General features: G+C 47.3%; 1 protein-coding gene across 11 annotated transcripts in view; it reads right to left on the bottom strand.

The window, feature by feature from the left end:
* NFIA (nuclear factor I A) overlaps window positions 1–25,534 on the bottom strand; it is a 348,179-nt gene that overhangs the window by 18,309 nt on the left and 304,336 nt on the right. For 5 of the 11 annotated variants that reach the window (XM_070486374.1, XM_070486380.1, XM_070486373.1 and 2 more), the window contains one exon: window positions 13,458–13,549. The exons of the other annotated variants lie outside the window; for them this stretch is intronic. In XM_070486374.1, coding sequence (XP_070342475.1) covers window positions 13,458–13,549 — 92 coding nt within the window. The remainder of the gene's footprint in view (window positions 1–13,457; window positions 13,550–25,534) is intronic. 11 annotated transcript variants of the gene reach the window in all.

Genomic DNA, 25,534 nt, shown 5'->3' with positions numbered 1-25,534 from the left:
CCTCAACTGAATCTATATTTCACTTGTTGTAAGTTTCTTCTAATACTATCATTTTTCTGAGGATACCAAATAGGCTTGTGTTTGGGATGGTAACAGCACCTTAGTTCCCAGTTTAGATTTCTAAACTGAAATAAGATTTCTGAAACCTCTTTGTCGTCACCATAATCTGTCCATCCTCAGCTGAAAACCATTCCTCGTACTTTTGCACAAAATCAATTGTATTGATGGGAGGTGTTCCGTACTGTCAGTCAGGGAAATGTGATTTGATGGGACGCCAAAGCAGTGGGACGAGAGAAGGAACACCAAGCCCGCTCGGGTCCACACCGTCCCAGTGAAGTCCGTGCTTCCCATAACGCTCTTGCTGTCGTGTGGCACCCTACGTGTCAAAATTAACCCTGTGGAAGGAGTTGAGTCACTTAAGCAAAGTGCTCTCTGCTGTGTAAACACATAAAGATCTATGGGGCAAAAAACAAAGGGGGCAGGAAAGAACAAAACGTCGTTTTTATTTTTCATGTGGACACGTTCCCACTTTCCATTCTTCTCTTGTAACAATTACTGTAGCAGCCACTCTGACAGAGTCAATAAATTGATCTGGGTCTTGACGCAGCAGCAAAGCAGACTGATCTGATATGCCATTATCTGCAGGGGAGGGGAGCACCCAGGTGGCAGAGGGCAAAGGGGAGAAGCCAGCAGAGGCACGGCTGCGCTGCGGCAAGGAGGTAATCAATGCTCTCCACAGAGCTCCGGGGACAGACAGAGGCGTGCGTGCGCGCGCACGTGCTGGGAACGCGCAGGGAAGGGGCCCCTTCAACTTGGCTAGAGGCCGCCGCCGCAGCAACGCCGTGCGCACGGCCTCAAGCCCCCGTGGGATTCCCGCGCTCGCAATCTGCAATTCAACGAGGATCACCACCCCATTAGAACTGATCATGTCAGCTGCGCATCTGACAAAATAAACGTTCAGCAACTGTGCTCCTGGGTTCAGAACTTGTTTTTGCACTGGGATTTTTTTCTTCTCTCCCTCATCCAGCATAAAGTTTAATAGTTTTTAATATGAAATTATAACATACAAAGAAACTCCACACGCATTCCTCAGCGCATTACTCCTCACGACCAGAAACTGCAGCTGTTAGCCGAGCGTTAACCCGCTCCCTGGGAGCACGCTGAGCACGTTCTTAATCAATCAGCTTCATTCCTCTGGCTGAGGAGAGGACCGACAGCACGACTTATGGACGACGGACGGGAGGACGGCGAGCGGCCAGATGTCCCGGGGTTCCCGCCCACGAGCATTCCCGGGCATCCTCCGGCAGCCACGGTCCCCGGGCCCAGGATGAACAGGGGGCAGGCGCCCGTCAGCTCCGCGGGCTTTGCAGCCCGACCGTGCTGCATCCTCACACAACTCCGGGCGGAACGCGGGGGTTAATTTACAGCCTTGGAAATGTGGCCTCTCAGCGTCAGAGAGGCTCGGGATGACCCCACGGGCACGGTGCTGGTCCGCCCCGGCTGCCGGAACACACCGCAGACTGGGCGGCTGCCACAGCCCAAGCCTCCTTCCTGCAAGCTGGAGGCCCCGACCCCGGCTCCAGCCACCAGGCGGACGGTCGGACCCGGCTCGCGAGCGGCTCCCTGTTCTGGAGGGCTTGCATGGCTGAGACAGCAGCGCCCTGGCGTGGCTGCTACAAGGGCACCAACCTCATCGCGGGGCCCCACCCTCCTCTCAGCCCAGTCACCCTCCGGGGCCCAGCTCCACGACCGCAGCACGGGGTCAGGGCCCAACATGTGGATCTGCGGGCGGCCACAGTTCAGCCGCTCTCAGGACCTGAGAGAAGCCAAGCCGGGGCTGTCCGGCGCACAGCTTGTGCGTCCTCGCGGCGCCCTGCGGCCCAGGAGAGCGAGCCCTGACCTGCAGCTCCGGACACCCTGCCCCCGCGAGCGCCGAGCCCACCAGGGCAGGCTTCCGCTCCCGCCGGGCCCAGCGGCCCTCTGTGTGCGCCCACGAAGCCCGACCGCCTCCCTGCGTAGGGCGTGCACGTTCCCGAGTGGGCCGGCCCGGTCACGCAGCGGTCCCAGCACCCAGCGTCCCCGTCACGCAGCGTCCCCCTCACCCAGCGACCCAGTCACCCAGCGGCCTCGTCACGCAGCGGTCCCAGAGCCCAGCGTCCCCGTCACCCAGCGGTCCCAGAGCGCAGCGTCCCCGTCATGCACCGGCCCCGTCACGCAGCGGTCCCAGAGCCCAGCGTCCCCGTCACGCAGCGGCCCCATCACCCAGCGGCCCCGTCACGCAGCGGTCCCAGAGCCCAGCGTCCCCGTCACCCAGCGTCCCCATCACCCAGCGGCCCCGTCATGCAGCGGTCCCAGAGCCCAGCGGCCCCGTCACGCAGCGGTCCCAGAGCCCAGCGGCCCCGTCACGCAGCGGCCCCCTCACCCAGCGACCCAGTCACCCAGCGGCCTCGTCACGCAGCGGTCCCAGAGCCCAGCGGCCTCGTCACCCAGCGGCCCCGTCACGCAGCGGCCCCCTCACCCAGCGACCCAGTCACCCAGCGGCCCCGTCACGCAGCGGTCCCAGAGCCCAGCGTCCCCATCACCCAGCGGCCCCGTCACGCAGCGTCCCCCTCACCCAGCGGCCCCGTCACCGAGCGACCCAGTCACCCAGCGTCCCCGTCACGCAGCGGCCCCGTCACCCAGTGGCCCCGTCACCGAGCGACCCAGTCACCCAGCGTCCCCGTCACGCAGCGTCCCCATCACCCAGCGGCCCCGTCACCCAGCGTCCCCATCACCCAGCGGCCCCGTCATGCAGCGGTCCCAGAGCCCAGCGGCCCCGTCACCCAGCGGCCCCGTCACGCAGCGGTCCCAGAGTCCAGCGGCCCCGTCACCCAGCGTCCTCGTCACGCAGCGGCCCCGTCACGCAGCGTCCCCCTCACCCAGCGACCCAGTCACCCAGCAGCCTCGTCACGCAGCGGTCCCAGAGCCCAGCGTCCCCATCACCCAGCGGCCCCATCACGCAGCGTCCACGTCACCCAGTGGCCCCGTCACCGAGCGACCCAGTCACCCAGCGTCCCCGTCACCCAGCGTCCCCATCACCCAGCGGCCCCGTCACCCAGCGTCCCCATCACCCAGCGGTCCCAGAGCCCAGCGGCCCCGTCACCCAGCGGCCCCGTCACGCAGCGGTCCCAGAGTCCAGCGGCCCCGTCACCCAGCGTCCTCGTCACGCAGCGGCCCCGTCACGCAGCGTCCCCCTCACCCAGCGACCCAGTCACCCAGCGGCCCCGTCACCGAGCGACCCAGTCACCCAGCATCCCCGTCACGCAGTGTCCACGTCACCCAGCGGCCCCCTCACCCAGCGGCCCCGTCATGCAGCGCCCCCGTCACCCAGCGTCCCCGTCACACAGCGGCCCCCTCACCCAGCGGCCCCGTCACCCAGCGCCCCAGTCACGCAGCGCCCCTGTCATCCGCTTCACTGACAGACACGCAGAAGATGGCAGATTGTTCGGCACACTGGCGATTGGGCCCCTTCCCGGGACGGAATGCTCCGCGCGCCAAGCATGTCTGGCTCCTCCGAGCCGCTCCCGCGTGGCCTTCTGCGGAATCGCCCTGCGCGGTGCCGGGCTCTCCCCGGAGGCGGCCGTACTGTGGGCGCCACACCCTTCAGCGGCCGCCCTCCTCCTCTCCCCCGTCTGTAGGAAGGCCTAGTGGGGACTGGGTCGTGCGTGCCGCCGGCCCCTCCAGCCCAGGCTGGGCTCACTGAGCTCCGCTCTCCTCCGCCGAGACGCCCGCAGACCTGGGAGTGGGGGCGGGCCGGGAGCCCGGGTCAGACGCTCGTCCCCTGCCCCTGTACTCGGCCCAGATGGCAGGTCCCCCCGGGGTGGCTCTCCCTCCCGGCATTTCTCTTGTCTTGTTCCTCCGCCCCCAGCCTCGCTGCCCACCCGCACCCGTGGCCAGGTCTCCGCGCAAGGGCGGCACAGAGGGACCGGCCTCAGCCCTCCCGCCCAGGCAGCGCAGCGGCTGGAGGCAGCGTCCGGGCCGGGCTGTGGAAGCCCCCACACGCAGCCTCCGCCGAGGGCAGGCCCAGGGCCAGGCTCCTCCCGAGCTCCCGAGGCTCATGAGCGAGGCCAGGCCGCGGCAGCGTGCAGAGCCGTCAAGGCGCCGAGGGCCTGAGGAGGAGTCTCAGCTAGGCCCCTGGGCCAGGGGCTCCGCGCAGGCTGGGCCCGGAGGGCGGCCTCGGACAGGGGCGCGGGGCTGAGCAGGTGGCCGGGCAGCAGCCCGCAGAGCGTCCGCCCAAATCGCCCGACGCCGGCTTGAGCTGCGTCGAGGAGCCTCCAGCTCTCAGCTCCTCAGAGGCCGGGGGCGCCCTCCTCCGGGGAACCCCACGGGCAGAGCGGGAGCACCCGGCTCCCCAGCAGGGGCTGTGGCGGTGGGGTCAGCCCCGGGCGGCCCCTCCTCAGCGCCCGGGAGCATCTTCCTGCGCTCGGCTCTGCCGACTCCGGCCCAGCGAACCAGGCGCCCTTCTTCTGCGAAGGAAGCATCTGGCTCCAAGTCCCAGACGACAAGCCCAGAGCCCGCGGCCGGCTGGGGAGCGGCGCCGAGCGCAGGCCCCGAGGCCCGGCTCCAGGAGCGCCTGACCAGCCCTGCACCAGACGCCAGTGCTGCTGCCCGGGGCTGGCCCGCGACGGAGCTGCGTGAGCCCTCACCTCCCGCCCCACACGGCCATCTCCCAGACAGAGGGACGAGCAGGCCGGGGCACTGCACAGAAGGCAGCCGGAGACGCAGGAGTCGGGTGCGGCCCCACCAGGGGCTGTGCACAGGGAACAGGCAGGCCCCGTGGGAGCTGACCACCACCCACGGCCCCTCTTCCCTGAGGCACTGTCGCCGAGGGACAATAACGTAACCAGCCCTGCCCAGTGGATCATCATCTTAGCCAAACAAGGTAAGTCTGTGCTGGCCTTCCTAGCATCCTTTGCAGCTAAAGATTAAAATGTGATTTAGTTTTAGTCAGTGACACCTAACTAGAAATTTGCTAACAGGAAGCAGTATGGAGGCCCTTTGCTTCCCCGATAGAAGAGGGGTAATGGGGTACGATACGCGCATGACATCTGGAGCTGCAGGAGCCATTTTGCAATCAGAGGCACCAAGCATGAGGACGAAAGGAGCACATACTAAGGATGACAGAGCAGAACGTGAGAAAGAGCACGGCTCCTGCTGGCATCATGTAGCAGCCGAAACAATGCCCACAACCACTCTCGACAGATTTCTTGTCCTGTGAGAAAAATAGCCCCAACTGGCCTAAACCACACTTACTTGCGTTTTCTTCTAGGAGGTAGCCAGTACTGTTGCCTTCACTTTGAGATGAGGAAATTGTATTTTAAGGGATAACGTGTCCAGGACCACTCTGATGAATGGGATGTGAGCACAGGTCTACCCTACCCTTCAATTCGTGACTCTTTCCTGTTCCCCGCAAACAAAGGAGACCATGAGCACCCAGTACATTTCCCTCACTATCCTGGAACTTCCACGGACCAGGAGCATCCTTATCAAGACCCGTGTAAAGACTGGAAATGCTGACAGCTGCTCTGCAGTGGCTACTACGGTTTTCTGACTTCACTGTAAGGCTATCCTCAAGCTCTCATCTAACTCTTCTCAATTCTCCACGCCAGTTCTCAGCTTCTTTTCAAGCTCCGTCCCCCTCAATTTCCTGTCCCCTTTTCCCCAAAATCCCAAGGGCTAATTCAGTGGATACCAGATTGTTCACCATTCTTCCTCTATGAAATTTAAAATATCCTGTGAAATATCACTCTTCTCTTCTCGTCCGGTGCCACTGATCTCATTTTAGTGCTGGAGAGGAAGGGAGCAAGGAAGGAACCAGTGTTCACTGAGAACCTATTGTGCACCCGATCCCACGGAGGCACCTCAATTCTTTCAACAATCATCAATTTGCTTCAACTAAGAAGCTTTTCTAAATCTTTTTGGAGCAAGGCAAAAAGCAAACAAACAAAAGTGCTAACACCAAACCAAAATGTGGTTAAAGGTGATGGGGCCACTGCAGCATCAGAACCGAGGGAGAAGATGGAGACTGGCGCCTAGAACTGACGCTGTCGCTGTGTCCAGAAGTGAACCTTGTGGCTGAGGACATCTACAACGTGCTGCCAAGTTAAAACCTGAAAGACAAAGGTTCTGTTGATTGAGAAATTTATTTCAGGAGTGTCTCGTAGCCTGTCAGTGAGTCAGCTCCGAGTCCGTGTGCAGAACCTCCAGGCTGCTGTGGGAGGTGGAGGCTGGGAGTTTGCTCCTGCCCACAGTGATGGGAGCGGGGCAGACGGCCTGAGTAGCTCACCTCAGCGAGGTGCCGCTCACTGTCCAACACCACAGCTGGAGCCAAGGACGCAGGAGAAAAACGACCAGGCAACGCCTTTCCCGTCAGAGTCTGGGGGACGCGTTCCCTTGCCGGCAGCCGTTGCCACCCTCAGAGACACTGTCTCCCCTGGGGAAGACTCTTCTGCCTTGGCACAGTTTGGCTTGAGGGGAGGAAAGTCGTGCAGGGGAGAACAGATGTGCCTCAGTCAGGCTGGGGGAGCCTCTAGGGGAGATGCTCAACGGAAGAATCCACAGGGTTATGGTCTCGTGGGGATTTTCCTAATTTGCTGGATGGCTGCTTTAGATCCAGCATCTGGCAGGTGGGTGCTGCCCATGTCCACATGCAGCACTCGAGGACGGGCAGAGAGGCTCACCACGTCCCTCCCTGACGGGCACACTGAAGGGGCGTGGGCCGTGGAGACAGAAGTGGGCTCATGTCCCGGCTCTACCGACCCCTGGCTCTGTGGTTCTGGGGAAGTCACTTCCTCTCTTTAAACTTCAGTTTTTCAATCTGCATAATGGGGGTAACAATAATAATTGTTCTGCCTACTACAAAGGGTTGCTCTTAAGATCAAATGAGAAAATACTTTGTAATCCAGAAAATATTGCTTCCAGATCAAAGCTGAGTTGTCCACCAAACAGTTCAAGCTACTATTCATTGAGTGTTCAGTGGGTGTGAAGCACTTCCTTTCTCCAACAGAATCTAAGACTCAAAAGAACCAGAGGTAGTGTTTGTACACTCTTAGGCAATCCGTGCTGTAACCAGTGTCACACCACATCGCGAATGTGCTGTTGTGGTCATTACCACTACTTCTTTACATCTGCTTCCTCCAGTTGACTTCAAACAGCTTGAGGAGAATTGTTCCCCGCATTCTGGAGGTTGGGAATATAGTAAGATGTGGCAAGTGACTGACGAAAGGGGCCTAGGAATTCTGCAGACTGCCTAAGCTTTGGTTCCTCAGGCAGAGCTTCAGGAATGTGACACACAGAATGGCAACAGATCGAAACGCTCCCCATAGTCGCCACCTGCCCATGTTCCTTGCGAGCCCACCGCGGGCAGACGATGGGTGCTGTGCCCATCACTCAGCTACGCAGGGACTGCTCCAGATCAGTGGCTTCTGGCACAGCCGGCGTGTGGCTTGTGTGTACATATGTAAATTTCACGAGGCAGAGGCAGTCACGCCGCGAGTCACACTGCAAGTCAGGCGGCTGGATGATTTACTACACAAAAGTTAGTGCACCTGTGCCTTTTTGTCAACCAGTCAGGCCCAGGCCACGCCAAGCGACTCTGCCAATAACCCAAATAGTAATTTGGTTTTAAACAGCTTTTCAGCTACCACAATTCTCTTGATGAAGAACAGTGATAGACTTGGGTGGCAGGGGAGAAATGCCTGTTTTTAATATTGTTTGCCCTCATTTTTCATTTTAAAGAATTAGTCTTTGTTGGAGTTCTTCCGGGTTAACCATTTTATTTGAACATTCTGATTAAACTAGAACTTGAATCAAACGAGTTCTTTGCTCAGTCCTCCTGTGTGGGAACTGGTATTTCTATTTATTACCTGACGATGAAATATTAACTTTTTTTCTCTAAATAAATGCCTCCTCTTAATGGCTCCCATTTTCAGGGATCAGATTAAATTACGGGATGCAATTGAAACGGCCACTGGCTTTCTGCTATTTGAGATGATGGCATGTTCTCTATTAAATTACATTATTCAGTGGGTGTGCAGGGGACCTAACAGTGTCCAAAGTGAAGTAAATAACTCTCCGCCCCAGAGACTTTTCTGCATGTTAATATCAACTGCCAGGGGACATGGTGAAAAATAAGCAAGTCCAGTGGGACAAGCAGTCATGGTTTCTCAGAACAGATGGGAGTCCTAAGGCTGCATGCAGGGAGGCGGCCACCCCCCCATGTTAATGGTGGGTTACAAACTAGAGGAGGAGGAGGCAGATAACGGCAGCAGCAGAGGCAGCAGACACATGGGGTGAGGAAGGGACGGACACCGTGGTAGGAGTGTTCGAACAGAGCCCAAAGCTGGGGTGCGACACATCACACAACTGGACGGCAGTGTGAAAGAAAACTAGCTCCAGGCAAGGCTCAAGAGAGAGAAGGCAATTCTGTCTCAGTGAAGGGAGGAATTCTCTGGAGAAAAAACAGACTTGCAAGGGATGGAGGAGGAAAAATGGCTTTCAATTATCCATGTTATCTTTCCCTACTAATCATTACAGATGATGAATAGGTGCAATAAAAGCCAATATTCAATTTTTCCAATTTACATGGAAAGAAGGCCATAATGTATTGTTAAGGGGAAGAAACGGCAGGTTAGCCACAGTGTATATAATATGATCTCATTTTGCAATACATTTGTATGCAGGGAACAGTCTGGAGGGACTTATACAGAAATGTTAACAGTAGGACTACAAGTGACTTTCATTATTTTTCCCATCTGTATTTTCCACAATTAACATGTGTTGTGACTGTAATAAGAAAAAGTCATTATTTTTAAACTTCCCTGTGAATCATTTAGATTCAACCAATATATGCTGACTACCCACTATGTGTCGGACGTGAGAATTAGTGCTTTCAGAGGTCAGCACACAATTACAGTGGATTTTGTTGATAAACAGGCCATTTTTCCTGGCTGTTTTACAGAATTTTAGACTCTTACAAGGTGAAAGGGCCACGAGAGTTTATCTAAAGATTACATTTTAAAAATCGTGGTGAAATACAGATAACATAAATTTTACCCTTCTATTATTATTATTGTTATTTTTTTTGGTGAAGAAGATTGGTCCTGAGCTAATATCTATTGCCAATCTTCCTCTTTTTACTTGAGGAAGATTGTCCCTGAGCTAACATCTGTGCCAATCTTCCTCTTTTGTATATGGGACGCTGCCACAGCACAGCTTGATGAGTGGTATGTAGGTCTGTGCCTGGGATCCAAACCCATGAATACTGGGCCACCAAAGTGGAGCCATGAACTTTACCACTATGTGACTGGGCCAGCCCCTGCCCATCTTAACTATTTTACGTGGACAGTTTAGTGGCATTCAGTACATTCACACTGTTGTGCAACCATTACCACTGTCCATCTCCAGAATTCTTTTCATCTTGCAAAACTGAAACTGTGCCCATTAACGACGACTCTCCATTCCCCACCCCCAGCCCTGGCACCCACCATCATACTTTCTGTCTCTGTGAATTTGACCACTCTCGGGACCTCAAGTACATGGAATCACACAGTATTTGTTTTTTTGTGTCTGGCTTCTTTTACTCAGCACAACGTCTTCAAGGTTCATCCATTTTGTTGCATCTGTCAGAATTTCCTTCTTTTTTAAGGCTGAATAATATGTATTATGCCACATTAAAAGGGTATATACACAATACAATATATATACTACATTTTGTTTATCCATTTATCTGTCCATGGACACTTGAGTTGATTCCATCAATTGGCTATTGTGAATAATGCTGCTAAGAACACGGGTGTACAAATATCTCTTTGAGATCTTGCTTTCAATTTGGGTATATAATGGTTAGATTTTAATGCAATCTCAGATTCAAAGGCAGAGAATATGCCAGTATTATTACTGAGATTTGAGCATCTGTCTCTGAATATCCATGGAGAAAGGTGCTCACCAGCTCATGAGGCAGTACAGTACACTGGTTAGAGAGGACAGGTCTTGGAGTCAGACAAAATTGGGAACATTTTTTTTTTTTGAGGAAGATTAGCCCTGACCTAACTACTGCCAATCCTCCTCTTTTTGCTGAGGAAGACTGGCCCTGAGATAACATCCATGCCCATCTTCCTCTGTGTTATACGTGGAACACCTATCACAGCATGGCTTTTGCCAAGCGGTGTCCTGTCTGCACCTGGGATCTGAATTGGCGAACCCCGGGCTGCCGAGAAGCCAAATGTGCCAACTTAACTGCTGCGCTACCAGGCTGGCCCCTGGGAACAAATTCTTGCTCCACTCCTCACCACTGGATAGCTTACGAAAATCAATAGTCTCTTTAGGTCTCAGCTTCCACCTCTATAAAGTGGAGATAACTCTATCTATCTTATTGGGTGGCTGTAAAGATTAGTTGGATAATGTACCTAGAAAATGCTCAATACATAGAGGATATGCATAATCAAAGAACTCTTCTTAAAGAAAGGTCTTATGATAAACTGAAAGGTACCTACTTAAAATGTCCATGCATTGCATTATTTACAATAGCCAAGACGTGGAAGCAACCTAAGTGCCCATCAACTGATGATTGGATAAAAAAAATATGGTATATATACACAATGGAATACTACTCTGCCATAAAAAAGGATAAAACCGTCCCATTCACAACAACATGGATGGAGCTTGAGGGAATTATGTTAAGTGAAATAAGCCAGAGAGAGAAAGACAATCTCTGTATGACTCCACTCATATGAGGAAGTTAAACATGTAACTAAAGAGAACAGATTAGTGGCTACTGGGGAAAGGAGGAGTGGAGGGTGGGCACAAAGGGTGAAGTGATGCGCCTACAACATGACTGACTAAGAATAATGTACAACTGAAATTTCACAAGGTTGTAAACTATCATAATCTCAATAAAAATTAAAAAAAAAAAGTCCATGCATTACTAGTTCAAGTTCTGTCTGCTGGAAAACAGACTGTATCCCATCTGCTCCTGCGGCTCGGCGCTGTGGGCCCTGAGGAGGCCTCCCCCAGCAACGGCCTCAAAGAAAGCAGGCCGTCCGACTTAGCACTGGTTTGTGGATTCATGGGCAGGGCCGCTGTTCTGCATCCATAAAGCTCAAGCATCTGCTCGCGTGACTTGTCAATTTGTACTTCTCCAACGGCAGAAAGTAAAATTTTGTTTTCCCAGAAAAACCTTTCCTGTAATTCAATTAATACAAATTTCATGCCTTATTAAGAGAAATACCAATATAGAAAAATGCAAGCTTGCCTAGGAAATTAATCTGCAGGCCACATTCAAATTATGCCTTAAAAAAATCCCTTTTATGAACTGATGTCCTCTCAAAAAGGAGCTTATTCTTTAAAGTATATTATATTTATTACCTATATCTATACATGTCTAACACTTTAAATGGCTCCAGAAAGTAGTTCCTTTTTTTAAAAGAAGAGTCCATACATACACCTTAAAATTAAAATATTTAGAGTACATAATTTTTACCTCAGTATATATTTCTTTGGGAAAAATGTAACTCCATCAGCACAGTTTCTCATGAGATGAGTGGGGACGGCTTCCTTCAGGCCAATGTGGCAGGTGTCACTGTGATAAGGAACATCTAGGCTGTTGTCCTACAGTGCCAAATATTTAATGGAAACCAAAAAAATACAGTTCCAGATGCCAATATTGGGTCTACATGACATCATTCATCCAGATGTGTGGAAAATCTGGATTTTTAAGAATTGAATTTTTGTGGTCAACATCATGAAGCGTCCATTTCTGGGTTAAATAAGGCATTTGTGGCACAAAGCCATATTGGAATAGAAGACGTTTTGATTGTCGAGAAACAACTGAACGGAACACGGGGTACAACTGCAGTGCTGGGACTCGCAGCTTACGTGAAACACCATGTGGAACACAAGCAGCACGTTTCCAAACTGCACTCTAAGGTTCTTATGAAGCAGCCTGAGCACACAGTGCTTTGAGCAAAGCAATCATCACACAGGGTCACTGTCCCCAGTTCTCCTGACTCACTGAACCCGAACCCTGACCCAGGTACAAAATGAAATGATGCTCTTCTATTTTAATGCACTTAAGTAATCATTCAGTTTCAAATTCACCAGTTCAGTATTTGAAGCTATGGGAAAGGGAATGATAAACATAAACAATCTTATGGGGGGTGCTGAATGGGAGAGGTCAATCCCAGATGCCATGTACACGCCAGTCAGGAGAAACAGCAGAAGTCGGGGTTCAAGAGTGGGGTTTCTCCTCCCCTGGGCTCCCTTTCCTCCAGACACCTCCTCTGAGGCTCTACTCTTGGGACCTGCTTCAGTGGAAGGAAGGCTTCAGATGCGAGACAGTTTAACTTGCACTGCCGACACAGCCAAAAACTAAAACCCTCCATAGAGCGCGCAGATGGGCCCAGGAAGGCAAACCCACCTGAGCAGGACACCAAGCCACAGTCTCACGGACAGACCAACAGCTCTGAATTACATGTCTGGAGCTTGCACACTCAGGCCCAGGTGCAAAACATCTTGGAGAACTGCTTCAAACCCCTCACAGAGAAAATACTTTCTTTATGTCAGTTATAATATGGTCATGTTCTAATTAGGACATTAGAGGGTAGTTTCTTTGAAAACTTGAATCTAATTCTATTTAACAAACCTCTAAATGTCTCTATATCCACTACCTTAAACTCCAAAAACCTTTCACTGTTTCTCAGTTAAGAGCAGCCATTCCAAAACTTTTAAGAGAGATTTTTTCTCCTTGACCTATACTAGCACAAAACACCAACTATCTATTGAAAAACAAGCTCTAAATGTCCTGGCATACTCTTTTCTCAGTCACCTCAAACTATGACATTATATTCACAGACAACCCCTCCCATCTCACTGCACCTTGCTCCCCAGTGGCCAGTGTAGCCAGTAACAAACATCTCCTGTTTCTGCACCAACACCAGCAACTTAAGAGGGCTCAGGAAACCTTTCCATCTTTTCTTTCTGAAAGTCTGCCAGGTTGCTGGGGACCCCACAATGACTACAGAGTGGCTGATCTCTCATTCCCAGCATGCACAGTGATGTCAAAGGCAACCAAGCTTGCCTCCCCTCCCGTGGGGCCTCCTCCCGCCGGCTCACTCTAGAGACAGGAATTCCTAGAGGAGGGAGCACACACCACCTAACATCGAGAAGCCTTTCCTGCCACAGCAAAAGCGGTTCTGGCACAGAAGCCCTCCTCTTCTACCCCTCCAATACAAGAAAGAAAAACTGCAGCAACATTTTCTGAGAACACATGGACATGGCTGAAGGGCGGGATGGTGGGGTTGGGGGGAGAGGGGACCGACAGGGGCTGGGACAGGCAGCCTGCTGTGCCAACAGACAGATTACAGTGCACCTGATGAATAAAACGAGCTGCACCACATACAGAAAAGAGGAGAGCGGCCCACCTGTGTCTGTTGAGGGATATTTACAAAGCTTGGATCCCGTGGTCCAACACTGACGAATCGGTTTGCGGGGGAGGTGCTGGGTGTCGAGTAGGCTGTGAAGGGAAGGGACACATGCGTTCAGGAAGCAGCACGAGATTGCACACACAAACAACACCAAAACACACAGTCTCCGAGCCTACGCAGCTGATTAACAAGGAAATGTGCAAACGCTGTAGCTGGCAAAGGGACCTGGCTAGCAAGGGCATTTTAGACAGTCGAGAGGGAGAGGGTGTTGGCTTCCGAAGACTGCCAGAGTAAAACAGTGTCAAACTGGTGCTCAGACGAGCTCTTCTCTCCTTCCATCAGACAAATGAGAACATGCAGGATCTGCCTTCTGAGTTAAATACGAGCTCTTGGTCAGCCAGAGATCTCCTAGTCTTTGGAGCACAGGGAGAAAGAAATTAGGCAGAAAGGGAGGGAAGCAGTTTCTTGAACAACCTTGCCGTTCAGACTATTACACTCCTAAAAATCATAAAGTGTTCCTGTGCCTCCAAAGCTAAACATCCAAGAGGAGTCTTTATAGAAGGAATTAATGGGTTCTCCAAAAAGGAGGTGGAAAACCATTTAGAAAAGGCTGTCTTTATAGGCCCAGTAGAGTGTCCAGAATCTTTATGATGCACAAAATGTGCTTAAAATATTACCATTTGTCATCTTCCCAGGCTGGAACCCCTCTATTTAGGCACAAACTCAAGAGCCCGTGTAAGCCAAGATGTGACACTGGAACCTCAGGTACCACACTTCAGTTCACTCTCCCATTCATAGCACACGGAAGTCTCGTTGCTGGTTTTTCTATTTATATTTAAGAGCTTCGCTCTACTTTAGGGAGAAAAAATTCAGTGGCTTTGGTGTTTCACTAGCTCATAAATCCAAATGGACAATTTATTTTTTGGGTGTCCTACAATTCATTTCTTTACCACAACTCCAATGATTTATCTATATTCTTTCCTTGTACTAGAATTTTTAGATCGACTATTGCTTAATTTCAAATTTCTTAACAATACTTGTAAAAAGCCTAAGATTTTTGGACTACTTCTACACACATCATCTAAAAGATGAAAAAGATTTGCTATTTTTAAAAACACAGATGACTGAGGGAATAATATCAAATTCCTTTGCCAGATTTTTTTTCCCCTTATTGACATCATCTGTTTCTCTTACTTTGATTTTCTCTTTTATAGAAAACTGCTCCAACTTCTTTTCCCCTTGTTAAATACATCTAGAGATAAAATTTCCACCAATCTGGCCCAAGTCATGTTGGTCATCTTTGGGAAGAGCTAGGTCACCCACACAGATCTGTGCTGGTCACTTGGTGTGGCTGTGTTAAACCAGCACGGAACACAGGATGCACAGGAGGGTCCACTGACGTCTATTAATAAGAAACTCTATGTTGTTGTAGCATTTGTCCGATAATAGCATTAGATACAATGATCTCAATGTATGAGGTGTTGTATTGTCTAGCAATGTGAATCTAGTGACTTCCTCCCTAGCCTATCCTATGTCAGAGTAACTTGAGCAGATTTGAGAAATACCTCTGCATTTAGCCATTCTGTATGTGCCTCTCACTCACTGGTATGGGGCAAATTTAACTTTTTAAAAGCTCAGTAAAATATTCTTTATTGATGCCTCCATTTAGCCTTTACTTTGATATGCTTTAAGAAGTCACAACAGGGCCTGGCCCCGTGGCCGAGTGGTTAAGTTTGCGCACTCCACTGCAGGCGGCCCAGTGTTTCGTTGGTTCGAATCCTGGGCGCGGACATGGCACTGCTCATCAAGCCACGCTGAGGCAGCGTCCCACATGCCACAACTAGAAGGACCCACAACGAAGAACATACAACTATGTACCGGGGGGTTTTGGGGAGAAAAAGGAAAAAAAAAAAAAAAAAGAAGTCTCAACAGAAAGTTATATGTTGAAAATGATGGACTATAATTACTGGCATAGTATTTGCCTGCTCCTAGGGCACAAAGAGGATGTGGGAGAGAGGAGGAGGAAGCTAGTAGATGAAATAACCTGTTAAACCTGTTAGTGATTAAGAGAAAAAAGCGTTCTGTCACAGGTGACTAGGTAGGTAGGTTGAGAAAGAACAAAAAGGCATGAAGAAAACACTAAGGTGCTAAGTGACCGGGGACAGAGGCTGAACCCGAGTCCTTGGCCTGCAGGTCCTGGCAGACCTGCGAGCATCACCTGCATTGTATTGTAGACAGGCAGTAGGACTTCCCACGACATCCTAACATGTCGGTGACAGCAGACATGGGCATGCTGACCGACCCTGGGATACAGGGCATTCTTTCTGCTTTTCCTTTTTGTGTGAAGATAGTTCTCCACTGACCACAGCAAGTTTACTACATCTGGAAAGGTTTATATAACATCCCATTCTCTATTTCTGCCAGACCTAAATTTCTCCATTTGAAAGAAGGATTAGCACACAAATAACTCAGCTACTCAAAATTATTATGAGGCTAACAGCTGGATATTTTCTCTTCTTCAATCACAAGACAAGCCTTGCAGTCCTAGTTTCAAAACACCTCAGAAGGCCTTTTGTGCTCTTACGGGTTACTGAAACTGCTCCAACGTTTATTCTGGTTTTTAGAAAAGAGAGCAATGGTGAGAGAGATGGCAGTGTGTCTGCATTTTTTTTTTTTCAAAAGGATAACACAACTACAGAAATCTGGGGATCTCTAAGTACCCAAGTTACCGAATGGAACAAATGGTGCCCAGGGAAATTTATTTTATAGAAAGCCAGCTTCTGGGAAAAATCAAGGACACAGGAAAAACAAGGGAAGGAAGAGAGAAATTCTGACTCATCTTCCATTATCATAGCTACAACAGGCAGAGTGTTCACCTACAACAGGACGTAGTTCCAAAAATGATATGACATAAGCGAACTTGATTTTCCCAAAGAAACAGTGGAATACGGGAGTTACGCTGTTGAACAAAAACCTCAACTGACACTTTTTATTAAAACAACCACATATAGCATAATGAATCAATTATACATGCACAGTTAGGAACTTTCAACACGAATACAAAATCAGGTAAAGGGGCTACGTGGTAATTAATTACACACAACTGTGTTTACTATGCCATGATACCACATTCACATCTTTCTTATAGTTCTTGCCTTACAACTTCAATAAGCAAATGCTGCAGCAAGAGCTTCAGGAAATCAGGAAATCCAGAAAATAACTTTCTGTGAAGATTACTGTGGGCATTTTTGAGGATTCTAGAGGGAAGGCTCAGGGATATTTGATAATTTTCTGATAAAGTCAACAGGGGAATCGATTTGCTTATATAATCTCATTGTAAAGGTCCTCATGGCAAACACGACTATTAGAAACCAAGTTATTATTTGGCTGCGTCTGAAACAGAAACGTTTTCTTTTTTAGCAGCCATTTTACCTACATGAGCAATATCGCCACAGACCATTTTCCTAATGTTATAGAAGAACATTCCTATAAGAAGCTTCCACCAGGTCTTATTTGCACTAATTTGCTCATATTTTTCCTCTTTGTAATGTCTTTCTTCATATCATCCAAGAGTCTTAGTGTGGCCTTACCCACAGTGGTTTAAGTATCAACATTCAAACCAGAATTCGACCTCATATCCAGAAAACCCCATTCTTCTGTATTTTCATGCATCATATGCATTGCTAATTCTATAACCCTTCACTTAGCAACACAGGGCCTGCCTCAGGGTGAGCAGTTGAGGAATGGTTCAAGAGCATTCTCTTTCTTTATGAGCAATAGTTTTAAGGGGACTCTGTCTCTGGGGGCTGTGGGGTGGGCAGGAAGACTGGCAGAGATCGCCCACAAGCACTGTCCCTCCTGACAGTGCAGGTGTCCCTGCAAGAGCTCGGCCAGTGTCCCCAGAAGTGCATGTGACTACCCGCCTGCAAGCAGACAGAGGCCGACTTTCATGTTCCCAAGGTGTCAGGTTTTGCTTTGTTTTTTCCTTTTTCTGAATAAGAAGGAATGAGGGATGCATCTAGACAAAGGAAGTGCGGTAATCCCAGATCAATCAGTTGGGAATCTTTAACGGCCTTCGCCCCACAGTCCTACCTGACTATGGTGTTACAAAGGTGGCCAAACTGTTTTGAACAAAAAGGCTTGGAGCTTTCCTGTTTTTGAGAAAAATATGACTGAAGAAGAGGATATCAAGATGTTAAAGTATTTGTACAAATGTCAGTTGATGTTTCTTTCAGATAAAAACCTTATCAATAAAATCACTCAAGTCAGACAAATGAGAAAATGTGAGTCTGCATCGCGCGTCTGGAGCAGGCAGACAGAGTTGAGGTCTGGGTCAGGCTAAGTGCTGAAATGTGCGATCATGGAGAGGCAGGGAGGGAGGACGTGTGGGCGGGCTGCTGTATGGAGCATGGGTGCGAGAGGACGGCTGCCCTGGACGAGCCCTTCTAGCGCCCACGGGCGAGTGGTCATCTGCCTGGGATGACCTGACTGGGCAGGGCTGTGGCCAGCTCTTCCACAGTAGCCAGGGGGCAAATGACACATGAGGCACCTGGCAGAAAAGAAAAGGTGAGAGGCCTGGTGAGCCCTGAGCTCTGAATTTACCTCCAGACATGGAAGGCAACGAAGTCCCCTCAACCCGCAGCTGGCCAACAATCGCACAGGAGTCCAAAGAGAGGCGCTCCCTCCATCATACTCGAACCATGGGGAAGGTGGGAGCGCCATTCTTCACACCCTGAACCCCACCAGGTCACCTCTGGGGTGCACCTCCGAGAGACTCGTGACACACCCACATCCCTTCTCCATCCGTCTGTCTGTGCATCTCTGGCGGACACTGGCTGTGTGCCAGGCTCTGTACTGAGCATCACAGGAGATACAAAGGTGAGCAGGATGCACAGCTATCCTCAACGTGTTAGAATCTAACGGGTGAGATGAGCACAGGAAACGAAGATGTGAGTGTTGAAAAAATATAAAAGGACAGACACGTGACACATGGCAGGGGACAGGACGAGCTTTACGGAGATGCGGACGGCAGAAGCCATGGCCATCACAGACGTGTTGGTCCTTGGGTTCTGACAGGTGGGGGCCCATAGAGGTGGCAGCCCAAGCCCAGGGAGGGAGGCAGGAGCTGGGCGCAAGAAGTGGGGAAAGAGATGACGCTGCACGCTTCAGTGCCACACGGCAAGGGAGGCAAAACTGCAGGTCGGAGACCTGAATGTTTGAAAACGGAGGAGAAAGTCTACCGAATTTTTCTTTTAAGAGGAAGAAACAATTCATAAAATAAACATAGATATCAAATTTCTATTCTGAACACCATTAAGACAACTAGACACCCCCAGGCTCTAAATCTTCCCCTTCGTATCTCAAATACCAATATGTATTTCACTTCACTTGTTCCCTTGTTTTCAGAAACTCAGACATATTCACAGGTGGGGATTTTCCTCTAAAACAGTCAGAAATTCTATTTCTTTCCAAATAGTCTCACGGTGACTCTACTACCTGTCGAGAAACATGTTAGTTATGGGACAGAAGTAATCAAAACGAGTTTAGGAAGGCAAACTTGAACAGGTGCTGTGTGTCGCTCCAACTGTGTATCAGTGACACTGACAGTGAAGAAAAAGTGCTGAGAATGCACCCAGTCACAAACTGAAACAGGGAGGTGACGGAATACCTAACTGAAATAGTTTCTGGAGTCTTCTCAAATGTACTATCATGCTATGTTAAAAAAGAAAAAGGCCCTGTGAGAAAACTTTCACTCCTAAAAAGTGCAGAAACTGTTAGAAACTAGATTGGCTAATTTCTAAATGAAACCCATCATAACTGAAGTCATTTAGGAACCTGAATAGCACCATTTCTTGCAGGGTGACAAAAGAAATGCTGGAGGATACTGGAGTGTGTCTCCTTCACAGAAACCCATCATTATCGACAAGTCTGCAGGGCCTGGGTTAGCCCTGCTAATACCCTTACGCAGCCAAAGAGACACTCAGCTTCTGCCGACACACGGCCCATACTCAGAGGGTTAGAAATCCCACGTGACGGGATGGCTGTGGCAGTTTTCATCCAGATGTTTGGAATCTAGAAGATAACCACACTGAATTCCCATATTTTGATCCCATCTGTGCAGTCAGTTACCTTGTTCTATTATCTCTGAGATCTTCTGTCTCTACAAACAAGTTACCCACAAAGAAAGAGACACAGCCCTCAGGGCATGAGACTAAAGCCTACCTATCACTAGTAAGCTATTACGGAACAACATACCCATGAGCTTTCTTCTTGAAAAGCACGTGAATCCTAACTTTAATAGATTAGCATTACTCAACACAAACAGCCACAATGTGCGAGACAGGTCTAATCTGCTAGCAGTTCAGAGAAATCATGAGAAGAATCAATTCAGCCAGAGGCTTTGCTCCGCTGGTGTTTCTGCCTCTATTTAGGGTCCTCAGAAGGAATGGGGGCTCCAGCCACACTGTGATTTGGGGTAAAACATGCAGAAAGGAAGGTACGAGACAATTCACGCGTGCACACAGAGAGAACGGGGATCAGAGCAACTTGTAACCTGGCAATACTTTGACCTTATGTTACCAAAATCTGTGTGGCTTCACAAGGAGTGCTCCCTGTATAAAGTCTATTAAAACTGCCCATAATGTTCTTTTTCATAATAACTTCAAAGGGTAAGAATACAGCCTTGTTTCAGTTCATTTAAACTGATTTCTGATGGCTAATCTGAGTTCGATAGCTGTCATTTATTTTTCTGTGTATGCTATGTTGTCCAATTGATAGAACATATTTGTTGATCAGAAGCAGTAACATATATGCGTAGGCACAGGTGAACGTTCTATTAAACAGCCACAGGGAATAAATTCTGAATTCAGCTGAGGTTTACTAAAAAAAAGAAACTTAGATCAATATATTGGATCCCTCCCTCTTTCAAGAGGGAGCTTGTGCAGCCTCTCAAAAGGCAGTATAAATCTGAAAACCTACTTCTGGGAATTTATCGTCAACAAATACTTCAAGCTCAGGTAAAATTTGTGCTCCAAGATGTTCATGACAGCATTACTTATAAGAGCAACAAACTGGAACCAACTTATAAGTTAATGCTTCATCCATATGTTGGAATATTTTGCAGTGATTAAAAATGTTTTAAAATAATAATGACATCACATGCATATATTATGAAATGTTTACAAAACTGTATATATGTATATACACACATATATGTACGCACACATAGATCATGATCAATTATGTTTAAAATATGCACAGAAAGTGATCATCTCTGAAGAGTGGGATTACGAGTGATTTTTAAATACCTTCCAGTAATTTTTAATCTTAACTAAAACAAACACAAATGGAAACTGAAAACCCCAAATAATACTTCTATTTTTGTGGCAGTGCAATGTAGTCAAAAGAAAATGAATTTTAGAAACAGAAAATCCTGGATTGAATCCATCAATCTCTTACTAGAAATGTTATCTTGGCAAGCCAGTTAATCTTTCTGAGCCTCCATATACAAAGAGTCCAGCATAATAAACATTATTTACTCCAATACTGCTAGCCCTTTAACTAAGGCCTCACCCTGCTGTGATTGTCTAACAGGCTACTCTCTCCATAGGAGCCATGCAGAGAGTGACCCCTAAGGAGAAGCATAGCCAAAAAGACAAGAAATCCCCAGAATTTCACTGTACTTTATATTAAAACAATTGAAGAAAAATGCTAAAATCATCCAATCAGGGACTATTGATTCCAATATCTGATTAAGGGTATTACAGCAAGATATCTGCTTTCCAACAATTTAAAAAAACAACACTCAAACCTCTCAAGGGTTAATGTTATGGTCAGACTCATAAGTAATCTGTGAGGGTGTACTGACATAACCTTTCTGAAAAGCAATTTGTTAACGGGCATCAAGAGGAATATTCATACTGTGTGTACTAGCAATTCTAATTCTAGAAATCTATCCTAATGAAATTATTCAAGTTGGGGACAAAAATATTTGTTCAATGATATGCTGGAGCATATTCCATAGGTTGGGACAAAAGTTAACGTCCTATAGTAGGGGCATAAGTAAAAATTATTTAAAATCATATTTCCTAACTTTTTAATGAAATAAGATGTAAAATACTAATTAAAAATAGCATACAAAATATTACATTCAGTAGGTCACAATCATCTTATGTGTGTGTACATATATACACAAATACACACATAAACATGCAATGAAAAATGGGGAAAAACCAGACCCATTATTGTTGATTATGTGAGCAGTTGATTATAGGAGAACATGGTTTTCTTTTTTATATTTTTATTTATTTTTCAAGTTCCCTACACTGCCATATATTAACTTTATAAAGAAAACCTTAAAACTCATCTGTCATCTGAAAAAGTAAAAGAGCTGAGGCAAAACCAAGACCTGAGAAGGTGTTGCCCTAAACGAAGGGTTCACTGCTGCCCGAGGGCCTCGTCCCCACCCCACAACACCCGTCTCTCAGCTCTTGTTCTCCGTGTTGGTCCAGTTCAGCGCACCCAAGAGTCTGCTGCTGTTGGAATAATATAAAAATCCTCTATGGAGCATCTCAGGACTCTCAGAGGAAAGGTGCTGGATAGTCTCTCTCAACACAGCACGTGTCCTGGTAGAGGACAGCTCTGGGCTTCAGAATCCAACAGACCTAGGTCTGAATCTGGATTCAGTCTCTGTTTCATTTTTCAAAAGAGGGCTGACAATTCCAATTTTGCAGATTTATAACAATAATTAAAGCAACTAAGGTAACGCATACGAAAATACCTATCAAAGTGCCTGATTTTCAATAATTATTGGTTTTTTTTGCAAATTAAACATTAAAAAGTTGGGTTGCACACAAAGTAGAAATACTCTGCAGAAAGCATTTAAGGAAGAATTATGATTTAAGATAGTACATGTACATTCGTATTCAATCGGTCCCTAAAGCAGAACTTGTGAGCAGACGACGACTGTGCGAGAAAGTGCTGACCCTGCACGGAACTCCACCACCATCGGCAAGGGCAGAGGTCACCACTCTTGACCAAAGAGAGTACACATTTTCCTACCACACTGGAGCGCGGGTGAGTACAGCTAAAAGCTAGATGTATGAGGACTGCCAAGGATTTTACAGGCCCCCCGCCCCCAAGTGTGAGGTTTGGTCTCTATAGCGACTGAGGTATAAAAAAGATTTTTAGATCATTAGATAGATATTTTAAAAAACAAAGAAATCATTATATTTTGATATAAAAGGAGGATTTAAAACAATAATATCTTTCATTCTTATTGGATAAGGTACCAAAGAGCTAACCCCCAACAAACCAGCTTCCATCTTTCAACACACAATCAAATGTCCCACTACATTGCAGTATGCCATACACACTTCTTAGAACTCTCCTTTGCTGACTTAATATAACACAGAGATTATTCCATGAATTCACATAGACCTGTCTCTCTATTTTTAAATAGCTCCTAATGTACATTATATTGGTGGATATTTAGGTTATTGCCAATCTTTTATTATAATCAATGTTTTAACGAATATTTGACGTACATCTTTGCTCATATGTCCAACTATATGCATAGCTTATATTTAAATTTGATGTATTTGACTAAATACACATATATAAACTATATATATGAATCATATATATACATACAGTTTATATATATGAAAAACGACACTGTCCTCTCAAGAGGTGGACCACTTTACTGCTGTCTCATAGTGTGGGAGGGTGCTGTTCTCCACATACTCACCAACATGTGTCAAGAAACTTTTTGATCTTTGCTGATCTGATGGGTAAAAATATCATTCAAGTTTTAATCCGCACTGCCTTTATGCTACATGAGCAAGACATCTTTCTACTGTCTCCATCTCTCTACTCCTATAGCCTGCTCACGTCTTTCTATTGGATTGTTGGTCTTTCTTTTACTGCTCTGAAAACTACTTGTATGGTAGATAACTTAGCCCTCTGTCACATGTGTTGCCAATATTTTCCCCACTTTATTCTTTTGTCTTTTGACTTTGTTTACAGTGTTTTTTTCCACGTGTAAATCTTTGATATTTTTAGAGTAGAATTTATTAGTCTTTCCTTTCATGGATTCTGGTTTTTTGTATTCCTTATAAAGGCCTTCCTTACTCCACTATTATAAAAAAAATTTGTCCCATATTTTCCTGTGGTATTTTAAAGCTTAACATTTCTATGTTATATTTTTCTGCTCCAGTTAGAATTTATTTGGTATAAGGAATTTTATTTTTCCTGGAAGGTTACTCAGTTATCCCAACACATCCACCGAATAATCTCTTTCCCTCCTCCAATATGAGATGCCACTATTAACATAACTCACTATCTAATTCAGAAGAATATAAAAAGTTGAAATATGGGGCCGCCCCGGTGGCGCAGCAGTTAAGTGCGCATGTTCTGCTTCTCGGCAGCATGGGGTTTGCTGGTTTGGATCCTGGGTGCGGACATGGCATGGCTTGGCAAGCCATGCTGTGGCAGGCGTCCCACGTATAAAGTGGAGGAAGATGGGCATGGATGTTAGCTCAGGGCCAGGCTTCCTCAGCAAAAAGAGGAGGACTGGCAGTAGATAGCTCAGGGCAAATCTTCCTCAAAAAAAAAAAAAAAAATTAAAATATAATGGGGATGGCAGCGGCTCTGGTAGAGGAATTGAAATCAGTGTCAAATAACTTCCCTGGCATGAATGACACCAGACATTAACTTAAGAGTCAGTGAGGATAAGGATGGAGTTCTTTGGAATCGCTCTGTGTCCTGCCTGTGTGCTGGCTCTAAGAATCTATGTTATCAAAACTCATAGAACTGCACACCAAAGAGTGAATTTTACTCTTTCAAATTTAAAATATTTGCAAAGAATAATGGAATAGTCCAGGTATCGGTAGTAAAAAGTATTTTGTGAAAGGAAACCACTAACTTTTTTTTCATTCCCATAATAATCCACTGGTTCTTCTCTGAAAGATGTAAAAATGCTGTAGATGTGGCCTGTCACTCACTGACTTGCTCTAAGCTCTATCACTGATTAGAACAATGTGTCACACACTTGAAAACAGTGCTGGTGAAAAGGAGAGCTGTCATTATTTGGGTGAAAACTCAGAAAGTAATTCTTCTAAGTATTCACCAACAGTCCAAGCTCTGGGGAGCCCGGAGAACAAAGGAAATCTGCCTTTAGCAACATCTCCTCTTTTGTGCCTTTTTGCTGTTACTGTCTTCTCTCCCTCCAAATCTGTCTCTTCCTTTCCCTGATAATACAAGTTACTCTCAGCAACGGAAATCAGTTCACACTCAAGCATAAATGACCATTAACATCTTCCTCTGTATTTTTCCCATAGGGTTTTCACTGCAAAAATATGGAAGCTTTGGGCAAAAGCAAAGAAATTTATGATGCTCTGGCCAAGCACATGAACTCCAGGTTCAAGGTGAGTCACGATGCTGCTGCACCTGGCTGAGTGACCTTGAGAACACTGTCTTATCTCGCCATGCCTTGTCTTTCTCCATTAGGGTAATGGAAGTATTTACTTCATAGGATTATTGTGAGGATTAAAACAAAATAATATACATAAAAACAATTTTTGAAGTGCCTGACACATTAGTAAAGCTTGATACTTTGCTGCTGTTATTACTAATTTCAGATATGAGCAGGCAGCTGTGGCTCCTCAGTAACCAGAAATCATGTCCTACTGCTTTGTACTTTATTTAGCTACAGTATGAGGCAGTAGAAAGAGCAGGCTTGAGTCCCCACCAGGCTACCAAAGGAGCATAATCTTGGGAAAGTAACCTCAGCTTCCTTGTCCATAAAATTCTGACCTCACAGGAGTCTCAGGAAGCCAGGACCAGATCATGTATATGCGTAAAGAGCTTTGCTAACCAAAAAGCACTCAACACATGTTAATTATTATACCAGAACATTTCCATTTGGTCATAGATTATTGTTATATTCTTGGTTAACAGGTTCATCTTCATTCATATAATGAATATATATATATAAAGATATATATAAAGATTCATTGGAGATAGAAAAATAAATAATAAAGGAAACTCCTTATTACACGCTCCTATTTTAACAG

This window comes from Equus asinus, chromosome 16, assembly GCF_041296235.1.
Source record: "Equus asinus isolate D_3611 breed Donkey chromosome 16, EquAss-T2T_v2, whole genome shotgun sequence".
In the NCBI taxonomy this organism is placed as follows: domain Eukaryota; kingdom Metazoa; phylum Chordata; class Mammalia; order Perissodactyla; family Equidae; genus Equus; species Equus asinus.
The sequence above is the reverse complement of the archived record's forward strand: the minus strand, read 5'-3'. Positions and strand labels throughout refer to the sequence as shown.